At 36.8% G+C, this 26,216-nt stretch overlaps 1 protein-coding gene and 1 long non-coding RNA gene across 2 annotated transcripts in view; one reads left to right on the top strand and one right to left on the bottom strand.

Moving 5' to 3' along the window:
- Window positions 1-26,216, bottom strand: part of LOC139121730 (uncharacterized) — a 276,401-nt gene that overhangs the window by 207,996 nt on the left and 42,189 nt on the right. The window lies entirely within an intron of this gene.
- On the top strand, window positions 12,210-21,481 carry LOC139122157 (mannan-binding lectin serine protease 1-like). The gene is made up of 7 exons (XM_070687574.1): window positions 12,210-12,389; window positions 14,065-14,311; window positions 14,550-14,721; window positions 15,018-15,140; window positions 16,802-16,986; window positions 21,032-21,191; window positions 21,465-21,481. Exons 1-7 carry the CDS (start codon window positions 12,370-12,372, stop codon window positions 21,479-21,481), a joined length of 924 nt encoding a protein of 307 aa, XP_070543675.1. The 5' UTR covers window positions 12,210-12,369.

Genomic DNA, 26,216 nt, shown 5'->3' with positions numbered 1-26,216 from the left:
ATGTATGTATGTATGTATGTATGTATGTATGTATGTATGTATGTATGTATGTATGTGATGTATGTGTGTATGTGTATGTATGTATGTAATACGTACGTATGTATGTATGTAGTATGTATGTATGTATGTATGTATGTATGTATGTATGTATGTATGTATGTATGTATGTATGTATGTATGTATGTATGTATGTATGTATGTATGTATGTATGTATGTATGTATGTATGTGTATGTACGTATGAACATACGTACGTATGTATGTATGTATGTACGTATGAATGTTTGTATGTATGTATGTATGTATGTATGTATGTATGTATGTATGTATGTATGTATGTATGTATGTATGTATGTATGTATGTATGTATGTATGTATGTATGTATGTATGTATGTATGTATGTATGTATGTATCTATGTATCTATGTATCTATGTATCTATGTATCTATGTATCTGTGTATGAGTGTGTCTATGTATCTGTGTATCTATCTATGTATCTATGTATCTATGTATGTACAGTATGTGTATGTTTATGTTCGTTTGAGAAGCATGGCACAATGTCCGATTGTTTTGGTATAATCATTGCAATAATATTCATCGAAGTTGTTGATTACCTATGTCGATTCTCTTTGGTGTTTATCCAGCACGATATCTTTTTAGGTGCTTGTCAGATTTACACAAACAAAATTGAAATTTGTCCTTTACAATGTTTTAAAATCATAGCTAAACATTTATTGACATTGTAGAGCCATTTCGCTGATCGAAGTCACTGCAATAGCAACAGGTCATTTGTTATTATTTTGGCAATGATGAAACTATTCCACTAATTTTTCCTGACAACGAAAATGGCTGGGATATTATAATCGGATTCTGTGGCCGGAGTGTCATTGTTATATCATAAAGTGATTACTAAGCGCTTGAAACTTTTGTGTCTTGTGTGTTTTGTGTGCTGACGAGTTTCTTTTTCGTTGTTTAAGTAAGTTTTCCTTTCCGAAGTTTAACGTCTTTTTTAGGTGGGCGAGGAAGATGTAGGCATTTTCAATTAGTCTTGATACATATCGTTGAAGTCATACATGGTAAACGCGATGGGAACTAGGTTCGGATAGATTGGAGTAATTTTAAGGAAATTGCAATGAATCGAAAGTCTGACAGCTTGAATTTTATAAGTGTGAAAAATGGAAAAACACTGTCATTGATTAACATATATATATATATATATATATATATATATATATATATATATATATATATATATATATATATATATATCTCAATCCGAATTATTTGGATGAAAACATATTATTTTTGTGTAAATGATATTCAGAACGATATAAAATATATTCAATGAAAGACTTTTGTCATATGCAGTCAGGTCACGTTGAAATGACTCTTGCTGACTGCACTGTAAATCGATCGAAAAAGCTTCATTTTGGTTGATGCAAAGTAACATTCTCAGATTAGTACTAGTATTTCGGTGACCAAGACATTTTAGAAATAAAGAACTCATATTTTCATTGATAATGTTCATATGGTTTGAACAATATTGCATCAGATATTGTCATGAAAATATTCTTACTTATAATATTTGAACAACATCGCAAATTTTGATAGAATTTTTAGGATGGTTGGCGAAATACGATGTAACGTTTAACAACTTTCTTAAATTTTTGAAATATTTTGCAAATCCCAAATTAGTTCCAATCATGTTTGTACGAACGATACCAGCCGACGCAAGAGATGTTTGGAATAATATCCTTCTTAGATGACTGTTCAGCTGAATCCTTTGTCTGCAATAATTGGTGCATGATGCTTGTTTATCCTACAGCTTGCTGGATACTCCTTGGCTGCCTAATAGACATCAGCAAGTAATGCTGAAGACATTGACATTTTACATTTGATGAAATGTGCACAGCTCTATGCGTTCCCCGTAATATGGATATACCGGTACTTCGGTAGTGAAAATATCACCTCTACAAATTTGCTGGAAAATTCGCCTGGTATCATAATCTCGCGCAATTTCATATATCTCGCTTCAACATGTCCTCTCGATAATGATTCAAGAATTAGGACGTTGCAACATAAAGATATTTCTGGGATTTGTACTTTGCAGCGTGATTTTCCTCGACTTGAGTCACGATGCGTTTGCCTATAGGCCTCTCAAATGACGCATACAGTTCTAGTTCAGGTTGGATGGATTGAACTGCAACTAACAAATCCAGCACGCCAGGCCGGTGCCGATTGTTTTGATAGTTTGCTTGGCCGTGCTCACGGCATCTCGTCATCAAACAATCACTCTTAAATTTGACATCACAAAGACTCAATAGAGAACTGATAAATCATGTTTAACTCAAACAGCGATGATAAGTTGATGCGAAGTTCTGTTCCGATGCCTATCAACGTTATTGGTAAGGTGGGTTATAACATAGACCCTCGAGGGTATATGGTTATAACGAGAGTCGAAAGAGTATCATTGCATATTATTAACGTTATGAAGGTCGAAAGTTCACTGAATGAAAGACACTTTCCTGCACTTTACCGAGTATAATGAAAGACACAAAATATGTACATTACATGCCCTTATACTTGATTTGAATGGCAGGAAAAATATAGTTTCCTTTCAACAGTAAGAAAAACACATGACATATTTTCTTTTTCTGACTTTGGAATTCTCAGGGTGCTGAAACAGGAAGCAAAACGATGCTATTTTTTCTATAGTTTGGGACAAGAAAGTGACTTACATTCTGCTATACATTTCCTTGAGTGCAAGGCTGTAGTTTTGCAAGATGATATACTGTATAGCGCCCTCATTACAGCAGGCGCACGATTATACGTTCAAGCACGGTTGCATATATTTAAGGAGGCGGGAAGGATTCGTGAGCCATAACTTACATTCACTTCGGATTTTCTGTTGTTCTGCCTATCGATATGGCAAGGCTATCTGAAAACATTTTCATATCAAAGTTTTCCTTCTTTTGAAGGACATCGAGATAGTTCAAATGTTCCTCACAACACGACAGGGAACGATATGAAAATGTCACGCAATGGGTTTGGGAATCACCAACGTTCACCAGAATGGTTTTAGATGCCCAAGTCTGAAGACCTGGGAATATTTCATTCTTAATATGAGGCCCAAATATATCGGTCCCGATTGCACGTCCCCTTTGCTGAACAGGCACGAAAGGTGTATTATAGGCAGCTAGAATGAATTTTCTCACCGAACGATTACCCGCCGGACGAGCTGTTAACAGTTACGAATACAATGATCTGGGACGACACACTCAAGGCACACATAGGTAGTCGATAGGCCCTGAACAACGTGACATTCACAGATAGATTCGTAACCGGTGATGATCCAAAGGCGAGCTCGTCAGATTTTTTTTTTTTTTTTTTTTTTTTCCCTGACCTAGTTGAATCACATCAAAAACAGCCTCGTGACGCCATCAACAAAACAGCGGCGTATTTATTTCAAGTATAGGCAGTGGATGTCTGGCAGAGGCGACGAAAACAAGCGCTTACAGACGCATCCGCCTAAAGGGAAGACCGTCAATACGTGTCTTGGCCCAGATATTATTACATTGACAAATGCCATCAAACTTACCCTAGGCATGACAGCTTATCCATAACGCAGTAACAAGAAATAAGATACTATAGCTCTTTCGGAGACCTTTGTGTCATCTTAGTTAAACGTTCAGATAACACACACTTTCTCTGACAGAGAATCAATTTGAGACGTAGCATTGTTTGATGACTTCCTGTAATCATAACATTCTATTTCGTTAAATCGTACAATACCCTGTTATATCTTTTACTACGGTTTTAAAACGGCTTATCTTAGAGCATGGAACAAAACTGTGATAAATAACAATAATTTATAAAACGATTAATTCTGTGATGAAGGTTTCATCTCAGGGAGATCGTAATTTAGTCACGGTGATTGCTCCTTCAGTATTTCTATACCTACAAGCTGAACGAAAGTGGGCCGAACCAACGAAAAATCAGTCTGTTCATCGATATTAACCTGTCGAATACATAATCAAGCGCGGACAACTATGGCTGCTCCTATTGAAATACCTTGGATTTTTTTACAGTAGGTGAAAAACAGTTTGTTGCTTACTCAATTCTCAGACTAGGGTTGCTTCCTTCGTCGATTATTTTCTCATCTTACTCATCGACGAAGAGAAACTTCTTGCAAAACAGTTTCCCATCTCAATGCTGCGCTTCCGCCTATAAGAATTGAGGTTCACTTCTAGTTTGTTTCACAATTCGCTTTAAAAAATTCAAATGTTGTTTGTCTTGCAATGGTTGTAAACGACAGTTGATATTGTCTCCTTGGGTGAATTTAGCGAACGGTTCTCATTGAACTATCTGGCTATCGATAAATATCGAATTTCCAGTTGAATTCAAGCCCTGGGGTTTTCCATGCTATATTAAATAGGTCGACATCGTCGCCATAGTTACACATCCATTATGCATACTGGGCAGCATTTGACGACACCATAAAAACAAAAAATGATCTCACATAAAGCATTCTTACCCTCTACGATTGTAAACTCCCTGTCTTTCGGTGAGACTTCCAGCAATGTAACACAAATCGAACAATACAATCAGCACGTGCAGGGTAACGATCCCGCATCATTCAATGTATTATCTTATAGATAATATAGTAATATCTATATCCGGCATTTAAATATTTTGTCGTTTTCGCCTTTCGAGGCAAAGATCAAACAAGACGTATGAAAGAGTGTAGACTTTTTGATCACCAGCTGCCATTGTGGCAATGAACATTACACAAATACTCCTGTATCATTTCAGTGAACTTAATGAAACTTGTTTTGCCATTCTTATACGAGAAAGTACACAGCATATGCATAGCCATATACCAAAATCAAACCATGCGGCATTGTTCTGATCCTGGAATATTTAAGGAGAAATTTATATGTAGAAACATTTAGGAAAGAGATTTTACATGAAAGCCTTTATTATAAGGAGATTAAGTAAATGCCTCTCATGGGGCGTCTGGAGACTACTAACAATTGCTTTATGTGCTGTTTCGTATAATGTTGAGATGCAATAAGTAAATTGATAACAATAAAAGGATTAAGTGTTTCGTTGTACGTATGGCCCCAAAATATGTAAATGCAGGCGGAAAGTTATTTACTTATATATGCACAGTTATACAGGTCGACTAATTTGAGAATAAGAAACTCTAAGAATATAAGACAAGCACTCCAAAATGCAATTATTATTACTCTAATAGCTTACTTTAGATTGAAGGATATCGACTTTTCTTTTTACGATCTGCACGTTTGGACAATTCCAATGCAGCCATATCTCTCATAACATTGACCTTACTTGTCCGTAGATTTTGAGTAGTTGACATCCAACCTTGCAAAAAGATCCATTAAATATTATTATCAGGGTCAGTTAAATACGTGTTTATATCGCGAGGTCATGAACATTGAGGAGAAAAGCAATCGTGATAGGGCTATCTAATATATTTTCATTGAGGTGGAACCGCGCCTTAGTTGTATGAAATGCCGGTTAATATTCTCAGCGATGCATCCAATTTATAATTACACCTATCGCTGCATTTTATGACGTGCGAAACCCAATTTAATGTTAGCTGTAGTCTTTATAGTTTCTTGTTCCCCACTGGCAGATAACCGCAAGGAGAAATTTAGTAGCAACCCGACCACTGCAACTTTTATGACTCAATTAACATACATGAGAATGACCGTTAGTTTTCTTTGTTGAATTCCAAAAAGTGTCATTTTTACGCATTGTAGATATCATGACATGACAAAAAGTGTGACCTGACAAATAGTGTGACATGTCGGTTTTCTTGCAGTTCAAGAGAAAATCTTGGATGCTTTCTACATACTCAAAAACAATGTAGTGCTACGATGCAAAAGCTTTGTAATCAATCCTAGAATGCACGTGCGCGCGTTCCCGATGAATGAATAATTATGCGAACTACGGAGGCAAAAGTATAATCATCTCTAGGCATTGAATGTAAAAGGGCACAAGATTGCTTTTCAATCAAAATCTGCACGCATTTCTTGAGAAACAGAACTGACTTATTAAGGTAAAGTGCGACGAATTCGGACGCGCATGCACTTTAGAACGTCTCTGCGCAGATTTAACTCCAGCCTGCCGCAAATGGGTTATTTGTAGCGTATGTATTTAACATCACCTGTCATTGTTGAAATTGAGCTTTTACCTAATTTTTTGACCTAGTCTCTTAGAAATATATGTGACCTATAACCTTGTCATATTTTGACCACCTAGGAAGCTGGTTTTTATTCAATATGAGCGAAAAATTAACATTTCTCTCCAATTTACATGGCGCATATTACCCATTCAGCTGGAGATATTGTAAAAAGTAGCGTGGTGACACCCTTTTATTAAAAGTGTAAACTAAATGGTATTATGTCAGGATTTTATTCGCCAAGTTTGGTCAAAATGACACCATTCAAAGCGACAGGAAGAAAGTTCGAAAATTATGTAGTGATATAATTTTGATATCGTCATTTTGTAATCGATACTTATGTTAAAATTTCTTCACAAACATCATGAAAACTATACATTCGATAGATATGGATCTTAAGTCTTGGTATTTATTAAAATTAACTCATTTGCTAAGCGTTTTATAATTGCTTTCTTTAGTTTAACTGAATTATATCATTTTTATCTATTTCTAACGACGCCATTTTAACGTCGGTTTCCATGGAAACTAGGGTGGTGACCCCCCCCCCCCGTTTTTTATTTCATTTTTGCACTTGCACAACTTCCAAAAATATTTGTGCAAAGTTTAAAGAAAATGACACAACAACCTCATTTTAACGTAATTCGTAGTACTTCACCTTAACAGAAGCATATAGTGAGTATTTTAAAAGCACTGAAGCTAAAGTATGACACTAGAGTACTTCAGCATATACTCTTATCGACTCTCTCCCTTCTTAGTCCATAGATGTTTAATATTTTTTGCGATATTGAAATTTTGACACAATATTATGATCTTTCCACGCACAGGTGTTAACTGTGATCGACCAGAAGAAATTGACAATAGGATATTTACAATCGATAACTCCCCTTACCAAAATACAATAATTCCAGCAAATCTTATAAATCGCCCCAGCGGCTTACTGACTACGCATGCGCAGGTTCATATTATACTAGATATACTATGCAAGCAACCGGAAGTATACCAAACTACATTCACGGGCGCCGCCATGTTTTCTGAGTGCTTGTAAAGAAACAAACACGAAACATGCAAATATTACCCCGTTATCAAAATAAATCACTGCCATTAGCTAATATTCATTAGTCTCGACCTCATCATCACAATGGGCGACGCTATACAAAAATATTATTTTCACGATTAGCCAATCACCGATCGGACTACGTCATCGATAAGATTGCAGTCACTGCAGGTTCGCCAGCATTGTATGAATCACTATCGGCTTCTTTCGACCCTCGTGTAGGCCGTAAAATCCAAACTTCTCACTTCTTTCATGATGAATATGATCCTATGTTCTCCAAGTACATGAGTAATTTGACAAACAAATAAGACCACCAAGCAAAGCAACAACTAAGATATTTACGATTCATTTCCATTATCGCTTTCCTGATTTCTTTATCTCTCTTGCGTAGAATTTTTGATAGCTGCCATCTCCGATACAGATGGGGTTTTCTGAACGATCTGTGGAAGTTCGCGATATATATTTCGCAGGACATCACAGGAATATATGAGTTGTCTTAACCAGGCTAAAAATGGGACGCGATTTTGAAAATGGGTGTTGACAGAGTGGCCATACAACTGTTCGAGATTATGACAGAATACGGTGCGATTAATATTTAGAGGTTATAAACGGCAAGTGAGGGTATTTGGTTGCTAATATGAGACATTTGGGGTGAAAACTAGCATATTTGGAGGGAAATAATCACCGCGCGAAGCGAGAAAACTGTCCGGCATAAGGAAGAGGCAAATGCTAAGGGACTGGTCAGTTTCTTCGATCGGGGGGGGGGGGGGGGGCGGCGGTGGATTATTTTTTGCCGACGTCAAAAAGTGACTGACCCCCTATTCCAAATTTTGAAAACAGGGTGACCCTCCCTATTCCAAATTTCGAAAAATAGGGTGAACCCCCCCCTCCGCGCGACAACAGTAAAACAAAAGGTGGATATAAATTGTATATATATATATATATATATATATATATATATATATATATATATATATATATATATATATATATATATATATATATATATATATGTATATATATATATTGCTAGACGTGGAACTTGTCGTGATTACTCTACAGACTGTTTCATGCGCTTGGCAATCGTCAGGAGTGATGTTGGCGGGCTCGTTGCTACCTATATATAGGGTCAGGTGTATGTGCAAACGAGGCGGTTGTTCTGGCGCGTTCAAGTGTTAATGAGAAGGAATTTGCTTCTATGTCTACATTTCGAAAGAAATTCTGTACGTTTGTTTAGCAGTGTTGACTTGTCTGAGTTGATAATATGAAATTTCTCCGTGATGCAGAGGTTACAGCGTTTTGTCTTGGTTGAGTAAGGCTGGGCTCTGTCAATGATAGACCATGTGACGTTGTATTTTGTGTTGCTGTCCTTGAGGGTCCATATGTATTTTGACAGTTCCGTGCTGTTCCTGTGTTTTGATGTTTTGAAAGTATATTCTTGATATGTATATCTTGTTTTGAAAGCTGAGTCCGTGAGTCCGATATAGTGCTTTGTATCATTGCTTGTATTTACGGTGGCTTTGTATACTACTGAGGGCGTGTCGGACAGTTTCCGGGCAATGGGCAATCTTCTTTTTTGCGGCAGTTACATGACTTGTTTTGGTTTGTCGTCTTTGTGTAGGAGGTGGTTGTTATGGGCTCTGATGATACTGCCTATATTTCTTGTATATATATATTTTATATTTTACATATATTTATTTTCAACAGTCATTCTGTGTTTTAATGAGATTGTTGCTTTGTCAGTTGTAAGAAAAGAATTTCAAAGAGTCAATTTCAAAGTTTGAATACAGTACATTTTGAATGAGCTGTGAATGTATTTCACACTTTCTATGCTTAACCAGATGTCCTGAAATGTTGTACAGAAATGGATGTCAATCATTGATATCAGAGAGGAAAAGCAGTAAATCCAAAACTTTGATGGGTGACCCCCCCCCCCCCATCACCAAAGTCAAAAACAGGGTGACACCCCCATGAGTCCAGCCATCTTATTAAATCTCCTGGAGAGCCATAGAGAGCTATTTTAGCCAAATCTGATGTGTGCAGTGTCTGAGATGACCTTTTCTTGTAACATTGAAACCATAAAAGCACAGCTAATAATGACGAAAACCGCCTTTTTAACTGTTATTTTAGACATAAAAAGCATCTTTTCAGAGAAAACCTGAGACACAAAGGAAAATAGTTACATCAATGAGAATGAAAGATATCTTGTCATTTTTCTATCTCTAAAATAAGTCACTGTATCAAATATATATATTGTGAAATATTTGTGCATGTTGCTTTCTCATACTGAATTCTCATAGAGACTACACAAAAGTATCAGGAATTTGTCATGCTTTCCATATGAACTGTAGATTTCATAATGGTACACTTTCACTTAGCAAACATCAAGATATGTCTGACATATACCTCTGATTTATAAAAGTATGGCGCCCGAAGGGTGCACCGAAAAATATGAAACATCCTGATATCTCTGATATATATGTCTTGCATATTAAAGTTATGCACCGGAAGGGTTCTGAAAAATGTCTGATATATTAAAGTAATGCGCTTGAAGAGCACACTGAAAAATATTGAACATACAGAGATCTCTGATACATGTGTGCCTGATATGTTAAAGTCGGGCATGCTGAAAAACATCTCTGATCATTAAAGTTACGCGCCCGAAGGGCGCGCCGAAAAAATGCAACTGAATGATGAAATTTGTGGCTGGCGCGATGCATTTTAGGCAATGATGAGCCTGTGTCAAAATTCAAAAACACACTGAACCCCCCCCCCTACTGGGCATTTCAAAAATATGGTGACCCCCCTATCACCAAAGTCAAAAACAGGGTGACCCCCATGAATCCGCCGCCCCCCAGGCCGAAAAAACTGACCAGTCCCTCAGAAAGCGAGGGATTTATATTAGAGCGCCCTCTGTGTCAATAACCGGATGCAAAAATTGTCAGTTTTTAGACTGAACGCAGGTTATTAACTTGCAACTGGAAGTTTGGCAGTACATTTGGCATAGCAACAATATTATTGACCATGTAAGTGTCGACTTTACATCTTCAGATGAAAATAAAATTTCAAATCTTAACCTCCCGCGACACCACGGGCTGAACCCTATAAAATATTACTAGCTTATACGACAGAATGCATGTGTCGGGCGTTCCACTCGCGTAAGTTTAGCTATTCCTAATAATAAGACTACGGAATACACTGGTCTTAGTTAGAGACTTCCCATCCCTACTGTCAACATGCAACGAAGCAGTATACATTATGCGTGTTGCGATCCTTTCCGTTGACGGCTGAGCTGAGTATGATCCCACGGCTTGGTGCGGTCGTCGTACCTTGAGAATAAATTTCGAGCTTTAAAGCTACACTTAGTCAGATAAATAAAGTCGATATTGCTAACGTTTACCATATGATTTGAAGAAAAGTCGATATAGGGGAACAAAATCAAGTCATTAGGTTCTTTGGTTTATAAAAGATGTAGAAGTTTGAAGGCATATACGTGTGGAATGTTTGACATCGCAAATATCATATCGTCAGTTCCCTGGACTTACACGTAAACATGACAAGTTTGGGAACGGGGAAGGCAGCGACGAGTTCTGCCATAGCAGGGTCAGCAATGAGGTCGTAAGAGTGCCCGATGCCTGACTTCATTTAGGGTAGAGATGTCACAAGACAATGATTGACAAGTTTATGAGATTGAATAAGAGAATCTGATTGGTACATATGGCGAACGTTGTTGCATCGAAATTTCAACTGTATTGGATTTGTGAATGAGAGTTCTCCGTAATCATTTGCATATCATCACCTCATTCACCATCTGATAAATATGTCATTCATCGTTAACTTTTGTCATGTTAAAGTTGTTGATAACTCAATATGTGTGAAATGTAATTCCAATGTTGTGAAATACAAATGCAATATTTCACTTGTGTGAAATTTAATATTTAATTGCTGTTGTAAATGAAAATGTGAATATCGATCTTTGAAGATGTCACAAACACTACATTAAAAAACTTCCAGCCATTGATGAAGTGAATAAAGTACAGCAGTGCACGAAATCAGCTGTCTATGTCTTATGTTGGGTCCATATACTGCAACTAGCACTTACAATTCATTTCTTTATCTGGTTTGTGCATTCCCATGTCATACATCAGCGGCGTTAGCCTGCTGAGTAGTAAACTTTGGCGTCAGGTGTCATCAGTATTTAAACCGTCCCCAAAAATGGGCACAAATATGCTGTTATGTGCAGTTGAGCCGATAAAGGGGGCTGTTCACTCAATGGATAAAGAACTGAATTAGGTTGAAAAGTGACATCCACGCCTCGACTTAATCTCCCTAACGCGTCCATGCCACATTTAGCAAATAAAGATAAGTTGCAAATTAACCCTGGAGACGTGTCCCCATTCTTCCCCTGGCATGTATCCACATGCCTTCCAAGGTGTTGGGCGGCGGTTTTAGGATTCACCAAATGAACAGAATGATTGACAGTGAAATAAGAGATCTGGTGAGACTTGAAAAAACAAAGAATAATGCGTCGATTCATCAGAAATAACCGTAGAACCTGGACGAACAAATCGAGAAATCAAAGTAACTGTTAAGTATTCGCATCACGTTGGTGAAGTAAATCGCACCTTTCTAATCTAATTGTACAATTTCCTTCATGGTGTCACCAAAAAGATAATAGTCCATAGTAAAATACCCTGTACTAAATTTTGTCAGAAACGTTACAAGGCAGGGAACAGCTAAATGACGCCCTTCAGTTACGGCACCGAAACTTTGTCAACAGCAGCAGGTCATGAATAGACTTTGGTTTCGGTAATCAACTCGACAAAATTACAATCGTGTTTACAAACAAGTGTGCGGACAGCGGAAAGTTGGCTAAAGGGCGATAAATCAGGGAGCCATGACGTTTCGTTCAAAGTCCGCTGTCTGTGTGTCCTATGCAAACGACTTTTTCCGTCTACATTCTCACGCAAATTCGACTGCATTTTCTCAGCCTGCACTAAATATATGGTTTGTATCGTAATATTAGCCGAGCATTTGGTTTACATTTTTCCTGTTAGCTTGTCTTGCACGGATCTCTGAAGGCAACTAAAAGCTGCTGCCGACAACAATGACGTTTTCCTCTGTAAGGTAAGTGTTCGGGTACTTCTGCAAATACCCACATAGACACAAAATGTAAAATTTGTTTTTATAAAAATACGATAGAAAGGCGACGCTATTAACTTAGGTTTTCACTGCGCTATCGTAAATTACAAAGGAAAATACGAAAAGTAAATGTACGATCGGATATTGACGAACGGCTTTGTTAATTTTGAACGACCATTTTCGGTTAGGATTATGTATGGGTTCCGGGGAAATACTCTGTCATAGCTATATCTCGTCGTTTAAAAATCACCCTCTCCTGGCCGTTCATCCGCCGATGATCGACGGCGAAGTTCTTGGGCATGCAATTGGCTTTCATGTTTCATCCTTGGACTTTGACCAGAGCTAAAATGGGCATGAGCGTAAAGGTTTCAGATACCCGGGTCGTATGCTGTGACACTGACACTCTTTGTCTTAGGGTGGTTTCGAGGTACTAAAAAAACATTGTCACGTACTGTCAACTTTCTGAATGCGTATCGTAATTGCAGAGGATCAAGCGAAGCAGGCAGCAGCAGATACTTTAAATGAAAAGTTCTCACCTCTGGGAAAGAAACTAGAGGTAAAATGGCAACCGATACGAAAAAAAATATGACATAGGGAAACCGCGGAGAGGAGCAGGAAGACAGTCGAACCACGGTCCAGACCGGGGTGGAATTAAGTACCACCAAGTTTTTGTCCCTGCGCGGAGGTAGAAGCGAAATTCTACAGTTACTGTATCTAAGTAGAAGGTTAGAGTAGTAGCTTAGACGGTGGATTATAGCGTTATTTTGTTGTCGAGCTCCTGATAGAATTTTTCAGTTGGTTTGCAATTTTTTTTAAGTTTTCTGAAGCATAATTCACAAGAAACTCTGTCAGCTAATTTTATGAATACTGATAGTTATTTGTTGTTGCACGGACAATGCTGTGCTTAGTTACACACTGCATTTAATCCAGATCACAAAATGACAAACGTCTGTAACTGAAGCACTTTAAATATATAAACTTGTCTCTCAAAGGAAAAAATCAACACTTTCAGAAGTTCTGATTTCTTTTTCCTCATTTAAAATTGAAATAAGAAAATGAGATGCTGAATACTTGTATGATTTCTTGAAGAATGTAGGTCGTTGTTGCTGTCCAATGTCCCTTTCAGCGATTGGAGTTGCAGACAATGGGTGAAGGCTTCAGCTTTAAAGATATCACCTTTATATGACATGCATACTTTCAGAGTTCACAGAGATTTCCAAATACGGAGTATGAAAAACTGCAGATAATAATATTTCTAGTAACGTAAGGTCGAGCAAACACTAATAATATTATTGACCACCTTATACATACACTGATCAATCATTGGCGACTCGTAGAAACTTATAATTTGTGTAACAGTTTACTTAGAGGTCTAATCCATTCGATGGTATTCTATTCCGAACATCTGAGCCACACACGCGTGACGTCTGGTTATCATACGATGGAGAATGTGATATACAAAATGCACGACTTTGGCAGTTTTTCTGAAAATTACTTCGGATTCCAGTGCATAAAGGTATTTATGTAAGTTCATAAATCCTGCTACCCCTTCCGTTAAAAGTAGCTCTTTATGTGCGCAACAATGACGTTTAAAACTACTTTGAGTGTTTAGCTAGACCGTCATACTAAGACACCCAAACCTTACTTTCTTTTCAAACAGGTATAAAGGAATAACAGCTGTCCATTTCGTCATAAATTCACTGCTTGTTGCTTTAGTGCATTCGGAAAAGTATGCCATATCTGGTCTAAGTGGATGGCTTCCTTGCCCGGAAAATACTCATGGATACCAACAGGACATATCGTGGAATATTGAAGTCCCAACGGGATTACGGGTTGCCTTGGCCTTTGTGGAATTCGACATCGAACAGCTGATCTCTTCTTACCTTGTTTGTGACTCGTCAGTGAAAGTAAGGGGAACGGAATCGCTCACCAGTTTTTGATATTTAATGCATCAATTGGAAATTGATACATTATATTTAATGTTTACATAATTTTCCCTTTACACAGCAAAGTTTTCAATCGCATTTGAAATTCATTACAGACATTCATTGAATAAGAGCAATACGCTGAAGTTTATGAGGCATTAGACCTTTTAACATCACAAAATGTAGCATAAATACAATTTGGAAGTATGTTTTATCCCAGGTATATGCAGATGACATAGAAATCGGTAATTTTTGTGGAAGACGTGAATCACGTAATGGTCCAAGGGACATAATTAGGTCTTCAAACAACCACTTGAAAGTACATTTCACACCAGGCTACCATAAAGAAGTGATTGTTGCAGTAGAATTCAAGGCTTACTACTATGCAGAAGGTAAAAAACTCAAAATTATTCAACTAAATGAAGATGAGGTAGGAAATTGATAAATTAATAATTTTGAGGTATCCCCCAATACGAACAATGGATTGGCGTGACTGACACGCTGATATAATGTGATTTAATTTTTATATGTTGGCATAATTATACTTCTAATGATTTAACCGAGGAATTATATGACAAACGAAAGATACTTTTCGGCCAAATGGCTTAATTAATATAACATATTTACAGATATTTTATTGTTTTATGGTTTATCAGTGAATTAATATTTGATATATTCTGATCTTCAGATATTGATGAATGTCTAGACCAAAATGGTGGTTGTGAACATCTATGTCACAATGTTTATGGTGGCTTTTACTGCTCATGTTCTCCTGGGTATAGACTGCATTCAGACGGCCGAACTTGCAAAGGTTGGTGTTAAAAGGTACTATATTTTGCAGAATTTCTATCACTGCTACACCCATCCGCCCATGTTGTACACAACCAGTGTAACATAGAACGGATCGTTTTTCCTGTTCGAAAAGACCAATCTGTTGCCATCATGTCATGCAACAATTCACTGTTCTCTTGGTCGTTATCTTTCACAGAAACGTTAAACAAAAATTACCATATACGGCAAATTTGAACAATCGCAAACGTTTCTCAAGAACTTTCCACTCGCGTAAATTTAGCTATTCCTACTATGGAATGCCCGGGTCTTAGTGACAGGCCCCCTATCCCCACTGTCAACATGCAGCGAGGCAGTATATATCATGCGATGCGATCCTTTCCGTTTGCTGCTGAGCTGAGTATCGTCACACGGCTCGGTACGGTCGTCGTAGGTAAACATTGACGTGTTTGCGCCGGAACGGGGAAAGCAGCGACGAGTTCTACCATAGTCACGGCCAGCATTGAGCTCGTCAGAGTGTCCGATGCCTGACTTCCTTTAGGGTAGAGATGTCGCAAGACAATGATTGACAAGTTAATGAGACTGAATAAGATCATCTGATTGGTAAATATGGCGAACGTTGCATCGAATTTTCAACTGTGTCGGATTTGTGAATGAGTATTCTCCGTAATCATTTGCATATCGCCTCATTCACCACCTGATAAATATGTAATTCCGTAAATTTTTTGTTTGTTTGCCGTAGCCGTAGAACTGTGAGTTGAATTTTAAGGAAACGCATATTTTATTACATCTGACAATAAAATTATCTGGCTGCAAGTGAAGGTATTATGCCCCTCGAAAGTCAATGACTTAAAATTTTGCTCAAATATTCCTAAATAAATTTTCCTCAATAAAACTTCAACCACAAGATCAAGAATAAAAATTGAGGGTCACCGTGCAAAGTTTGGTACAAGAGACAAATTACCTAAAATGTACCGATATTTGAAATTCAAAGCGGCCGCCATGCATTTGTTAACTCTATGGGAAAAACAAGATTTTGATTTTCGAAAAACTAAAAACTACGAAAAGTTTTCTTACTCCAAGAGCTTAAAATGAATCACTCGCAAGTGATAGATCACAAAAGCATTGTAAACATTTGATAATCTAAATGTCTCCGAGGCGCATTCTACCTTAAGCGACTACATGTAACACTTAATTATATCACTTTCGTCCGTGAGTAAAACTGAGTTTGGACAAATGATATTTCTTTCAATGATGGATGGTGAAGAGCGTCTGAGAACATTTGGTTAACTGTTTCAATAATAACATCGATTTCGTTTGTTTTTCTGATGGATGGACATATTATTCGATTCGTTGGAGTAGCTTGTTGCTCATCGCACAGTGGAGTAAAACATGCCAGATACTTTATTACTGTTCTAAATATTACAAACACTTCAATAACGCTTTGTTCTTATAAATTTTATCACTGAAATATTGTTAATGATAAGCATACATGAAAAGGTTAACTGAGCTACAACTGTAGTATCTTTTAATATTATTTTTTACATTTGCAAATAACAGTTCCAGTATGTGGTGTGGTCTGAAAAATTTTGTACAACGCATGCACGTGTTGTCTTTTCCAGTTCTCAGTATTACTTTTGCGTTATGAATCATTATCATACAGTATCTTGTTTTCATCCCCAGTCAAACCAAGGACTTCTTTGCTGACTGAAAATTCAGGTGAATTAGACACAAAGACCCTAAACCTGAGTATCAATGGATTGTACCATCACGATTGGACTATTGTTGCTGAATCAGGGCATGTCATTGCCCTCAATTTCAATGCCTTTAACATCATTGAGATGGCCTGTTCCGTTTTATTTGTAAAGGTAAGAACAAAACACCGCGCTTAAAATCCTATCCAGAACATATGACGTCACATTTACACCATACATGATTGTATATCAAATAAGAGAAAGCCAACGGATGAATGCCACATGTTTGAATTTCACGTATTACTAATCAACAATATGCAGCCAAGGCGACTGTATTAGAGTTTGTAGCTAACGTGTTCACACACGTGAGCTAATGTCATAGCGATGGCTGTCTTTCTGTCCGCGCGTGTGTGTGTGTGTGTGTGTGTGTGTGTAGTGTGTGTGTCTGTCTGTCTGTTTGTCTGTCTGTTTACACGATAACTCATAAACGCCTGAACAGATTCAAGTTAGATTCGGTACACAGGTACCATATGCTATTTGCAAGAACTGATTAGATTTTTGTTAGTGTGGCTTGCATATTAATGAAGTAATGCAATATCATTTTTTTCTGTACAATGGTTTCCCTATGGAGATGGTAATGACAGTGTAGACATATATCAAGAAATACTGCACAAAATTTCATGAAACTTTTCACTGATGATAATCTCATAACATTATGATGATACTGTGAGTGCCATGTCAATTATCTGCTCATTTGCATATTTAATAAACTTTTGTTATTAGTGACATAACTCTGAAATTCCTGCACCAAACTTGATGATACGTGCAACAAATATTGATCTGATATATATTTAGCTCACGTGTCCACACACATGAGCTAATGTCATAGCGATGGCTGCCTGTCTGTCCGTGTGTATATGTGTGAGAGTGTGTGTGTGTATGTTTGTCTGTCTGTTTACATTTACACGATAACTCAAAAACGCCTGAACAGATTCAAGTTAGATTCGGTACACAGGTACCATGTCCTACATTCAAGAACTGATTAGATTTTGGTTAGTGTGGCTTGCATATTGATGACGTTATGCAATATCATTTTTTTTTCATATAATGGTTTCCCTATGGAGACAGTAATGACAGTGTCGACATATATCAAGAAATATTGCACAAAATTTCATGAATCTTTTCACAGATGACAATCTCAGAACATTATGATGATGCTGTAAGTGTCATGCCAATTATCTGCTCATTTGCATATTTATTGAACTTCTGTAATTAGTGACATAACTCTGACATTCCTTCACCAAATTTGATGATACATACAACAAATGTTGATATGATATATATCTAATTGTACTTAGAAGCATTGGGCAGTGTCAAGTTAATAAATAGCTCATTTGCATATTTTAGGAAGTTTTGTAATTATTCGATGAAATCTGCTGCAGAAAATTTACATATTTAATGAACTTTGTAATATAATTCTAAAATTACGTCACCAAGTGTGGTGAAACCTCCTACAGATATTGATCTGATAAATATCTAATTGTGCTATGAAACATTGAGCATTTCAAATTAATTAGGGGTTCATTTGCATATTTAATGAACTTTGTAATTAGTGATAATACTCCAAAATTATAGGATTAAATTTAATGAAACGTGCCACATATATTTATCTGATAGATATTTAATTGTCCCATGAAGCATTGAGCAGTGTCAGGTTAATAAACAGCTCATTTGCATATTAAATTAAGTGTTGTAATTAGTAATTTTACTATACTGTGCGAAAGTTGATGAAACCTGATACATATAATGATATAACATATATCTGATTGTTCTGTGAAACGTACTACTATTTATGAATCTGTTGTAAAACACGTGAGCACATTTAGTTCACATCTGGTTTTTCTTTTAGCATGTCCGTCCTCTTCTCTTATTCGTAAACATAAATTGAGGGGGTTCATATGGAGGGCATTGAAACTCCAATCTGTGAAATTGACATCGCAATATTAAACAAAACCAGAAATGAACTGAATATGCTCACGTGTTTTTCATCGGGTTCATTAATAGTCAGTAAACAGACTAGAAAATTTTAGCATTTATACTCAACAGAACAACTTGACCTACTAATGTGACCCCTGAATGGAAGAAATGACTTTGATTTTGACAAAATTACAAGCTTAGTTATCACGCATTGAAATTGACTGCTGATGACTCGACATGTATCGACATTTATCAGACACTACTGGACGCATGAAATAATACAGTATGACATGAATTACTGCATACTTTTGACTATTATGAAGTTGTGTAAAACAATTGTACCTTTGACCTGTCTTATATCAAACTGACAAATCAACGAGCAAGGCGATGTTACGCAACATTTGCAGACCTCAGGATATAATCACTAACCAAAACACAAGAACAAAGACAGACATTGTATATTCTGACAGCAGTTCAATTGAGCAAACGAGGCGGAGTGGAAGACAGATTCTGATAAGACTAGACGTGTATACGGTCTACTGCCAGAGTAACTATCTCTGACGAGGATTTATTGTATTTTAATTTTCAATATTTCTGTCAATACCAATATAATCGACATCCGTGTGAGGCATGTAATAAGAACAATCAGATATCTGTTGTATCATTACATGCAGCAGGTTTCATCAACTTTCGCACAGTACTCTCAGAGTTAAAAAATTAATTACAAAATTTTATTTAATATGTAAATGAGCTAATTATTAACTTGACACACCCAATGCTTCTCAGTACATTTAAATATTTATCAGGTCAATATCTGTATCAAGTTTCAGCAAATGTAATGCTGTAATTTTGGAGTAATATCACTAATTACAAAGTTCATTAAATATGCAAATGAACCCTTAATTAACTCCACATAACTAAATGCTTTACACCACAATTAGATATCTGTCATATCAGTATCTGCAGCAGATTTCATTACATTTGGTGAAGTTATTTCGGAGTTATATGACAAATTACAAAACTTCATAAAATATGCAAATGAGCTACTTGTTAACTTGAAACTGCCAAATGCTTGTCAGTACAATTAGATATTTATTAGATCAATATCTGTACCAGATTTCACTGTCTTGGATGCCGTAACTTCAGAGTTATATACCTAATTACAAAGTTCATTGAATATGCAAATGAACCCTTAATTAACTTGACACTACTAAGTGCTTTACACCACAGTTAGATATCAGTCAGATCAGTATCTGCAGCAGATTTCATCACATTTGGTGCAGTTATATCGGAGTTATATGACTAATTATAAAACTTCATAAAATATGCAAATGAGCAATTTATTAACTTGACACTGCCCAATGCTTCTTAGTATAATTAGATATATATCAGATCAATATTTGTTGCACGTATCATCAAGTTTGGTGCAGGAATTTCAGAGTTATGTCACTAATAACAAAAGTTTATTAAATATGCAAATGAGCAGATAATTAACATGACACTCACAGTATCATCATAATGTTATGAGATTATCATCAGTGAAAAGTTTCATGAAATTTTGTGCAGTATTTCTTGATATATGTCTACACTGTCATTACCATCTCCATAGGGAAACCATTGTACAGAAAAAAATGATATTGCATTACTTCATTAATATGCAAGCCACACTAACAAAAATCTAATCAGTTCTTGCAAATAGCATATGGTACCTGTGTACCGAATCTAACTTGAATCTGTTCAGGCGTTTATGAGTTATCGTGTAAACAGACAGACAAACAGACAGACACACACACACTAACACACACACACACACACACACACACACACACGGACAGACAGACAGCCATCGCTATGACATTAGCCTACGTGTGAACACGTTAGCTAACCAGTATTGAGCATGTAGAAGATAATAACAACCTTTCTGTAGAACACTTGACGAAATGCAGGTCATGACCAAGGGAAGAAGCATGACTTGTGATAACTAATGTAAGAGCGTATTTATCAGCACGAAAACACTTTGTCACATACTGATACGTTCATCGTGTTTACGTATTTATTTTGGACCGAAACCATGATATCTTCTGCATGTTACGACTACATCATCTCTATATGGCATTGTTCCATGATATGTTGCAAAAGAATTTATGCATTACTTTGTTGAATAATGCGATGTGCTAGTTCATCGTTATGGTAGCATTTGAATTTACATGCATTTCGCTTTGCTACTGTCCTCTTCCAACAGATTTACACCGGTAATGAAGAATTCGGGCCTTTCTGTGGAGATGAACACGTATCAAACCTTCCAACAATCATTTACTCAACAACTAACGTCATGACAATTCGATATTTATATCATAGTTCTTCAGAAGCAGAGCTAGTACAGGCAAGATACAATATTACAGGTAATGAATTCAGTAGATTTTCGATCGGATTCGAACTCACAACGTACGGCACTCAGCCACCTACCGAAGTCAAAACCACTCGGCCAAAACCCCGCCCTGAAAGAGAGTGGTTCAACAGTAATTCAGATTGCGACCATTTAACACGTTATATGATTTGATATGTTGATATTTAAGCAATTCGCACAATCTCATTTTTATTTGCAAATGCTAAAATAACCCATGCAATCATTTTCAAGATTACTATGTAAAATTGTAATATATTGTCTTTATCAGATCTTTTAGATACTTGAGGCTGCCTTCACAAATAACGATGAGATGGGGCTGGAGGTATTCACGGGGGACTCGAACATTTAGGGGGGGGGTGTAGAGGAAGGATCTTGTACGAAGCATACTTCAATTCCCCCTTAATTTCTTTTAGCATTGGCAGCATGCATGGTACATTTCGCGGCCGTTCAATTGTTTAAATATGAAATATTATAATATAAATTTGAAGTTTTCTTGGAAATGTGATCTTTCTGTCACATGTTGAGGAATGTTCAAGTCTAGCGTTGCTATTGATTAAATGTTCAATATAGTAATCAGAGTTTCCCTCGAAAATAACGATTACTGAAAACCTGAGGCTTCCATAAACGTCAACGTAGGCACTATTGTTCTATAGATAAAAATTGATGATATTATCATCACTTAAAATGACGTAGCCCTACTAAAATCTGCTTCTTCTACTTGTACAAGTCTCTTTTCGTATCTCTGCTACAATGTTTCTGCTTTGATCGACACGATACCGTTCTCTCCGGACCGTGCCATTTCAAGAACAAACAAAGGGGTCGTACGATTAGAGCTGGTTGGGGACAGAGGGAAGGGCGCCTGGTGCATTGCATTCACATAATTAATTATTTACATTAAAAAGGGTCATCATGGTGTGAGTAGTCAAACTTAATCGCGCGATTGTAATTAACACCATGACTATCGCAGTTGTCGCCATATTTCCTTTTCCCGTTTCAGTTGTACTACCAATAACGTAATCTACGGAACCCAGTGTTCTTTGTGTTGGCTCATTTATGTTGGTGACACAGGAAACAGCTTACGATTTAGAATGAACGGACATCGCAGCGGAGTGAATCGATCTTTGGAAACCATTTCAAGCAAGTCTATGCGTGTCCGTATTCTTGAAAAAATATAACATCCTATCAAAAGCCAAACACTCAGTTCATCATTCCGTAGACAGAGAGAACACTACTGGATTAGAGAGTTAGGTACCGCAATGCTGTCGTAATGACAACATCAAACGTATAGACAAGCTCCCAAGTCCTGGTTGTTCAGAAGTGAATTTGATTGGCCTATAAGTGAATTTGATTGTTTATAGACGTTATAGACGTTACCATTGGCCTAAGTTAAATACATCTACCTCCAAATGCCATGAGGAATTTCAGGAAATGCTTCAATTATTACGGAAGCCTTTAGGTCTCTATCACATTTCTACTTCGTCATTTGCTCTTTCCTTCACGGACTTGAGAAGGTTGCATGCCTATGCATTGGGATTGTCTATGACAGATCCAAACAAACAAATGTATAAACTGGTCAGTATTATTGCTGATATTGTACTATACAGACTGTACAAGTCTGTTCGTGCTGAACCAATGATTGATGAACATCGCCATTTCATCAACAAAAGAATTGATGCCATTAATATCAGCAATATACTTTACAACAAAAAGGTTACATCAACTATATATGTATACTTTAGGGACTGGTCAGTTTCTTCGGCCTGGGGGGGGGGCCGGTGGATTCATGGGGGGGGTCACCCTGTTTTTGACTTTGGTGATGGGGGGGTCACCATGTTTTTGAAATGCCCAATAGGGGGGGTCAGTGTGTTTTTGAATTTCGACACAGGCTCATCATTGCCTAAAATGCATCGTGTCAGCCACAAATTTCATCATTCAGTTGCATTTTTCGGCGCGCCCTTCGGGCGCGTAACTTTAATAATCAGACATATTTTCAGCACGCCCAATTTAACATATCAGGCATACATATATCAGAGATATCTGTATGTTCAATATTTTTCAGTGTGCTCTTCGAGCACATTACTTTAATATATCAGACATTTTTCAGCACGCCCTTCCTGTGCATGACTTTAATATACAAAAAATATATATCAGAGGTATCAGGATGTTTCATATTTTTCTCCGCGCCCTTTGGGCACCATACTGTAATAAATCAAAGATATATGCCAGAGATATCTTGATGTTTGCTAAGTGAAAATGAAAAGCATGACAAATTCCTGATACTTTTCTGTTCTCTGTATGAGAATTCAGTATGAGAAAGCAACATGCACAAATATTTCACAATATATATTGATAAAGTGACTTATTTTAGAGATAGAAAAATGACAAGATATCTTTCGTTGTCATTAATGCAACTGTTTTCCTTTGTGTCTCAGGTTTTCTGTAGAATAATACTTTTTTATGACCAAAATAACAGTTAAAAAGGCAGTTTTTGTCATTATTAGCTGTGCTTTTATGGTTTCAATGTTACAAGAAAAGGTCATCTCAGACACTGCACACATCAGATTTAGCGAAAAAGTCTCTCTATGGCTCCTCAGGAGATTTCATTAGATGGCTGGAAAGTCTTAACACCCATCAAAATTTTTGATTTACTGCACTTTCCTCTTTGATATTAATGATTGACATCCATTTCTGTTCAGGACATCTGGTTAAGCATAGAAAATGTGAAATACATTCACAACTCATTCAAAATGTACCCTACTGTATTCAAACTTCAAGATTGACACTTTGAAATTCCTATCTTACAACTGACATGTCAACAATTTCACTAAAACACAGAATAACTGTTAAAATATAAATGTATGTAAAATATAATATATATATATATATATATATATATATATATATATATATATATATATATATATATATATATATATATATATATATATATATATATATATATATATATATATATATATATATATATATATATATATATATATATATATATATATATATATATATATATATATATATTAATTATGTCCACCTTTTGTTTTACAGTTGTCGCGTGCGCAGGGGGGGTCACCCTGTTTTAGAAATTTGGGATGGGGGGGTCACCCTGTTTTCAAAATTTGGAATAGGGGGGGTCAGCCACTTTTTGAGGTCGGCAAAAAAATAATCCACCGCCCCCCCCCCAGGCCGAAGAAACTGACCAGTCCCTTAAGAACCAGTCTGTACCTATTCTAACATATCGGTACACCGAGACAATCTGTAATAAAGTACAACAAGGCATTGCGGCATTTAAAATCAATGAATTCCTTCAGACACCAGCACCTTGTGACTGCTCTATATCTCCTTTCAAATATACTCTGGTTGGCTATGTCATCACTAGTGACCTGAACTTGGTTAAACATCACCACGTTTGCAAGATATTAATTGTGGACCAAAGTTCAAAGAACCTCGCAGGATCAACTGGAACCACAATTTTAAAGATCATTATGGATTCTGATGACTAATATGCCAGGAAATGGGCTGAAAGGGAGGATGTAGAGCTAGACACACTGTCAGAATGGGTCGAATCTGTGAGGAGAAAATAGTCCGTGGCCGTATTGGCCGACTTAAATCACATATTTGCAGAAGACCCTATTATGTATTTAAAGATCCAGATGCTGTTAAACGTTTGAATGACATCAATGACAAATACGTTGTCGTCCCTGCTGATAGAGCTGCCAATAACATTGTATTTGTCTGTAAGATATATTATTTTGAATTGTTTATAGCCGAACTTGGTGTAACTAAGACCTCCACCAACTTCACTTACAGATAATCAATGTTCTACAAAACTGAAATTTTGGGAAAACATAAGTCATTCATGGTTTATGTAATTATTAAAACCAGGGATGACCAATATACGTTGTCTAGCTTTTATTTGATACCAAAACTCCACAAAACACCATACAAAGCTAGGTTTATTGCAGGGTCTTACAAAATGTTTAACAAAAGAGTTATCAAAGATACTTACTTTTGTTATTTGTACCGTAAAACAGGGACTTCAGGCATACTGTGATGTTGTCTTTTCTCGGAGTGGTATAAATCAAGTGTGGATGCTAATAAATTACAAGGGACGCTTGGATAATTTGAAATCCAGACCTGTATCAAAAATAACATCTATTAAAAATTTCAATTTTTCCACATTGTATACCACAACAACACATGATCAAAGACAAGGAGAAAAACAGACTAGAAACGGATATTGTTAAAGGTGTGAAGGGGTTGCGTAATCTCCTCCATGTAAGCCTCGCTACAGGAGCCCTTGACTCTGCTTTCCGAAGATTTCCGAACAGGTACCCTTCGGGAGTTTCTGTATTTTCGCCGAATTTTAAGCGAAAGTATTTTCGGGAAACGTTTTGTTGTTGTCGTCGTTTAGTGCTGAGTTGCGTGCCTGGCGAAAACGGGAGAAAGTTTGAGCTTCGAGTAAGCTAGTTTCAAGATTTTCAAAATTCATCTCACATTTTTATGAATGTATTATATGTCTGTTTGAAGCAAATTTGAAAGTTACTGTCAGAGTTTACCGAATGGTTTACGATCAGTCATATCGTCTCCTACAAGTTCGTCATGGGAGCAAATGTTTATAAACTGCTGGCGTGTTATGTTCTGATTGGCATGAAGCAGTGTTTCAGCCCGGGCCCTTAGAGCAACTCAAAGTAAACATGATTGTGACAGGAAGTACAGGACCACTTACTTGTCAAAATCACATGGAAAGGCCCAGTGCGTTGCCTATGATTTAAAAGATCGGCATTGTTTTGTCTTTGCCCCGAGGTAAATTCTAGGCACATCGGATGTTTGCTTGCAATTCAAAATTGTTTTATTCACGTCTGAAAATGAAAGTAATCGTATTTTTCTGTAGGGCTGACTTCAGTTCCCAGTTCGTCTACAACTTGACACTCTTCCATATAGGACAGATAAAAATCACTGTCAAAGCTACTGTCTGAAATTTCGAGTTCGTCTTCAAGCTCGT

Source organism: Ptychodera flava, chromosome 21, assembly GCF_041260155.1.
Source record: "Ptychodera flava strain L36383 chromosome 21, AS_Pfla_20210202, whole genome shotgun sequence".
NCBI classification, from domain to species: domain Eukaryota; kingdom Metazoa; phylum Hemichordata; class Enteropneusta; family Ptychoderidae; genus Ptychodera; species Ptychodera flava.
The sequence above is the reverse complement of the archived record's forward strand: the minus strand, read 5'-3'. Positions and strand labels throughout refer to the sequence as shown.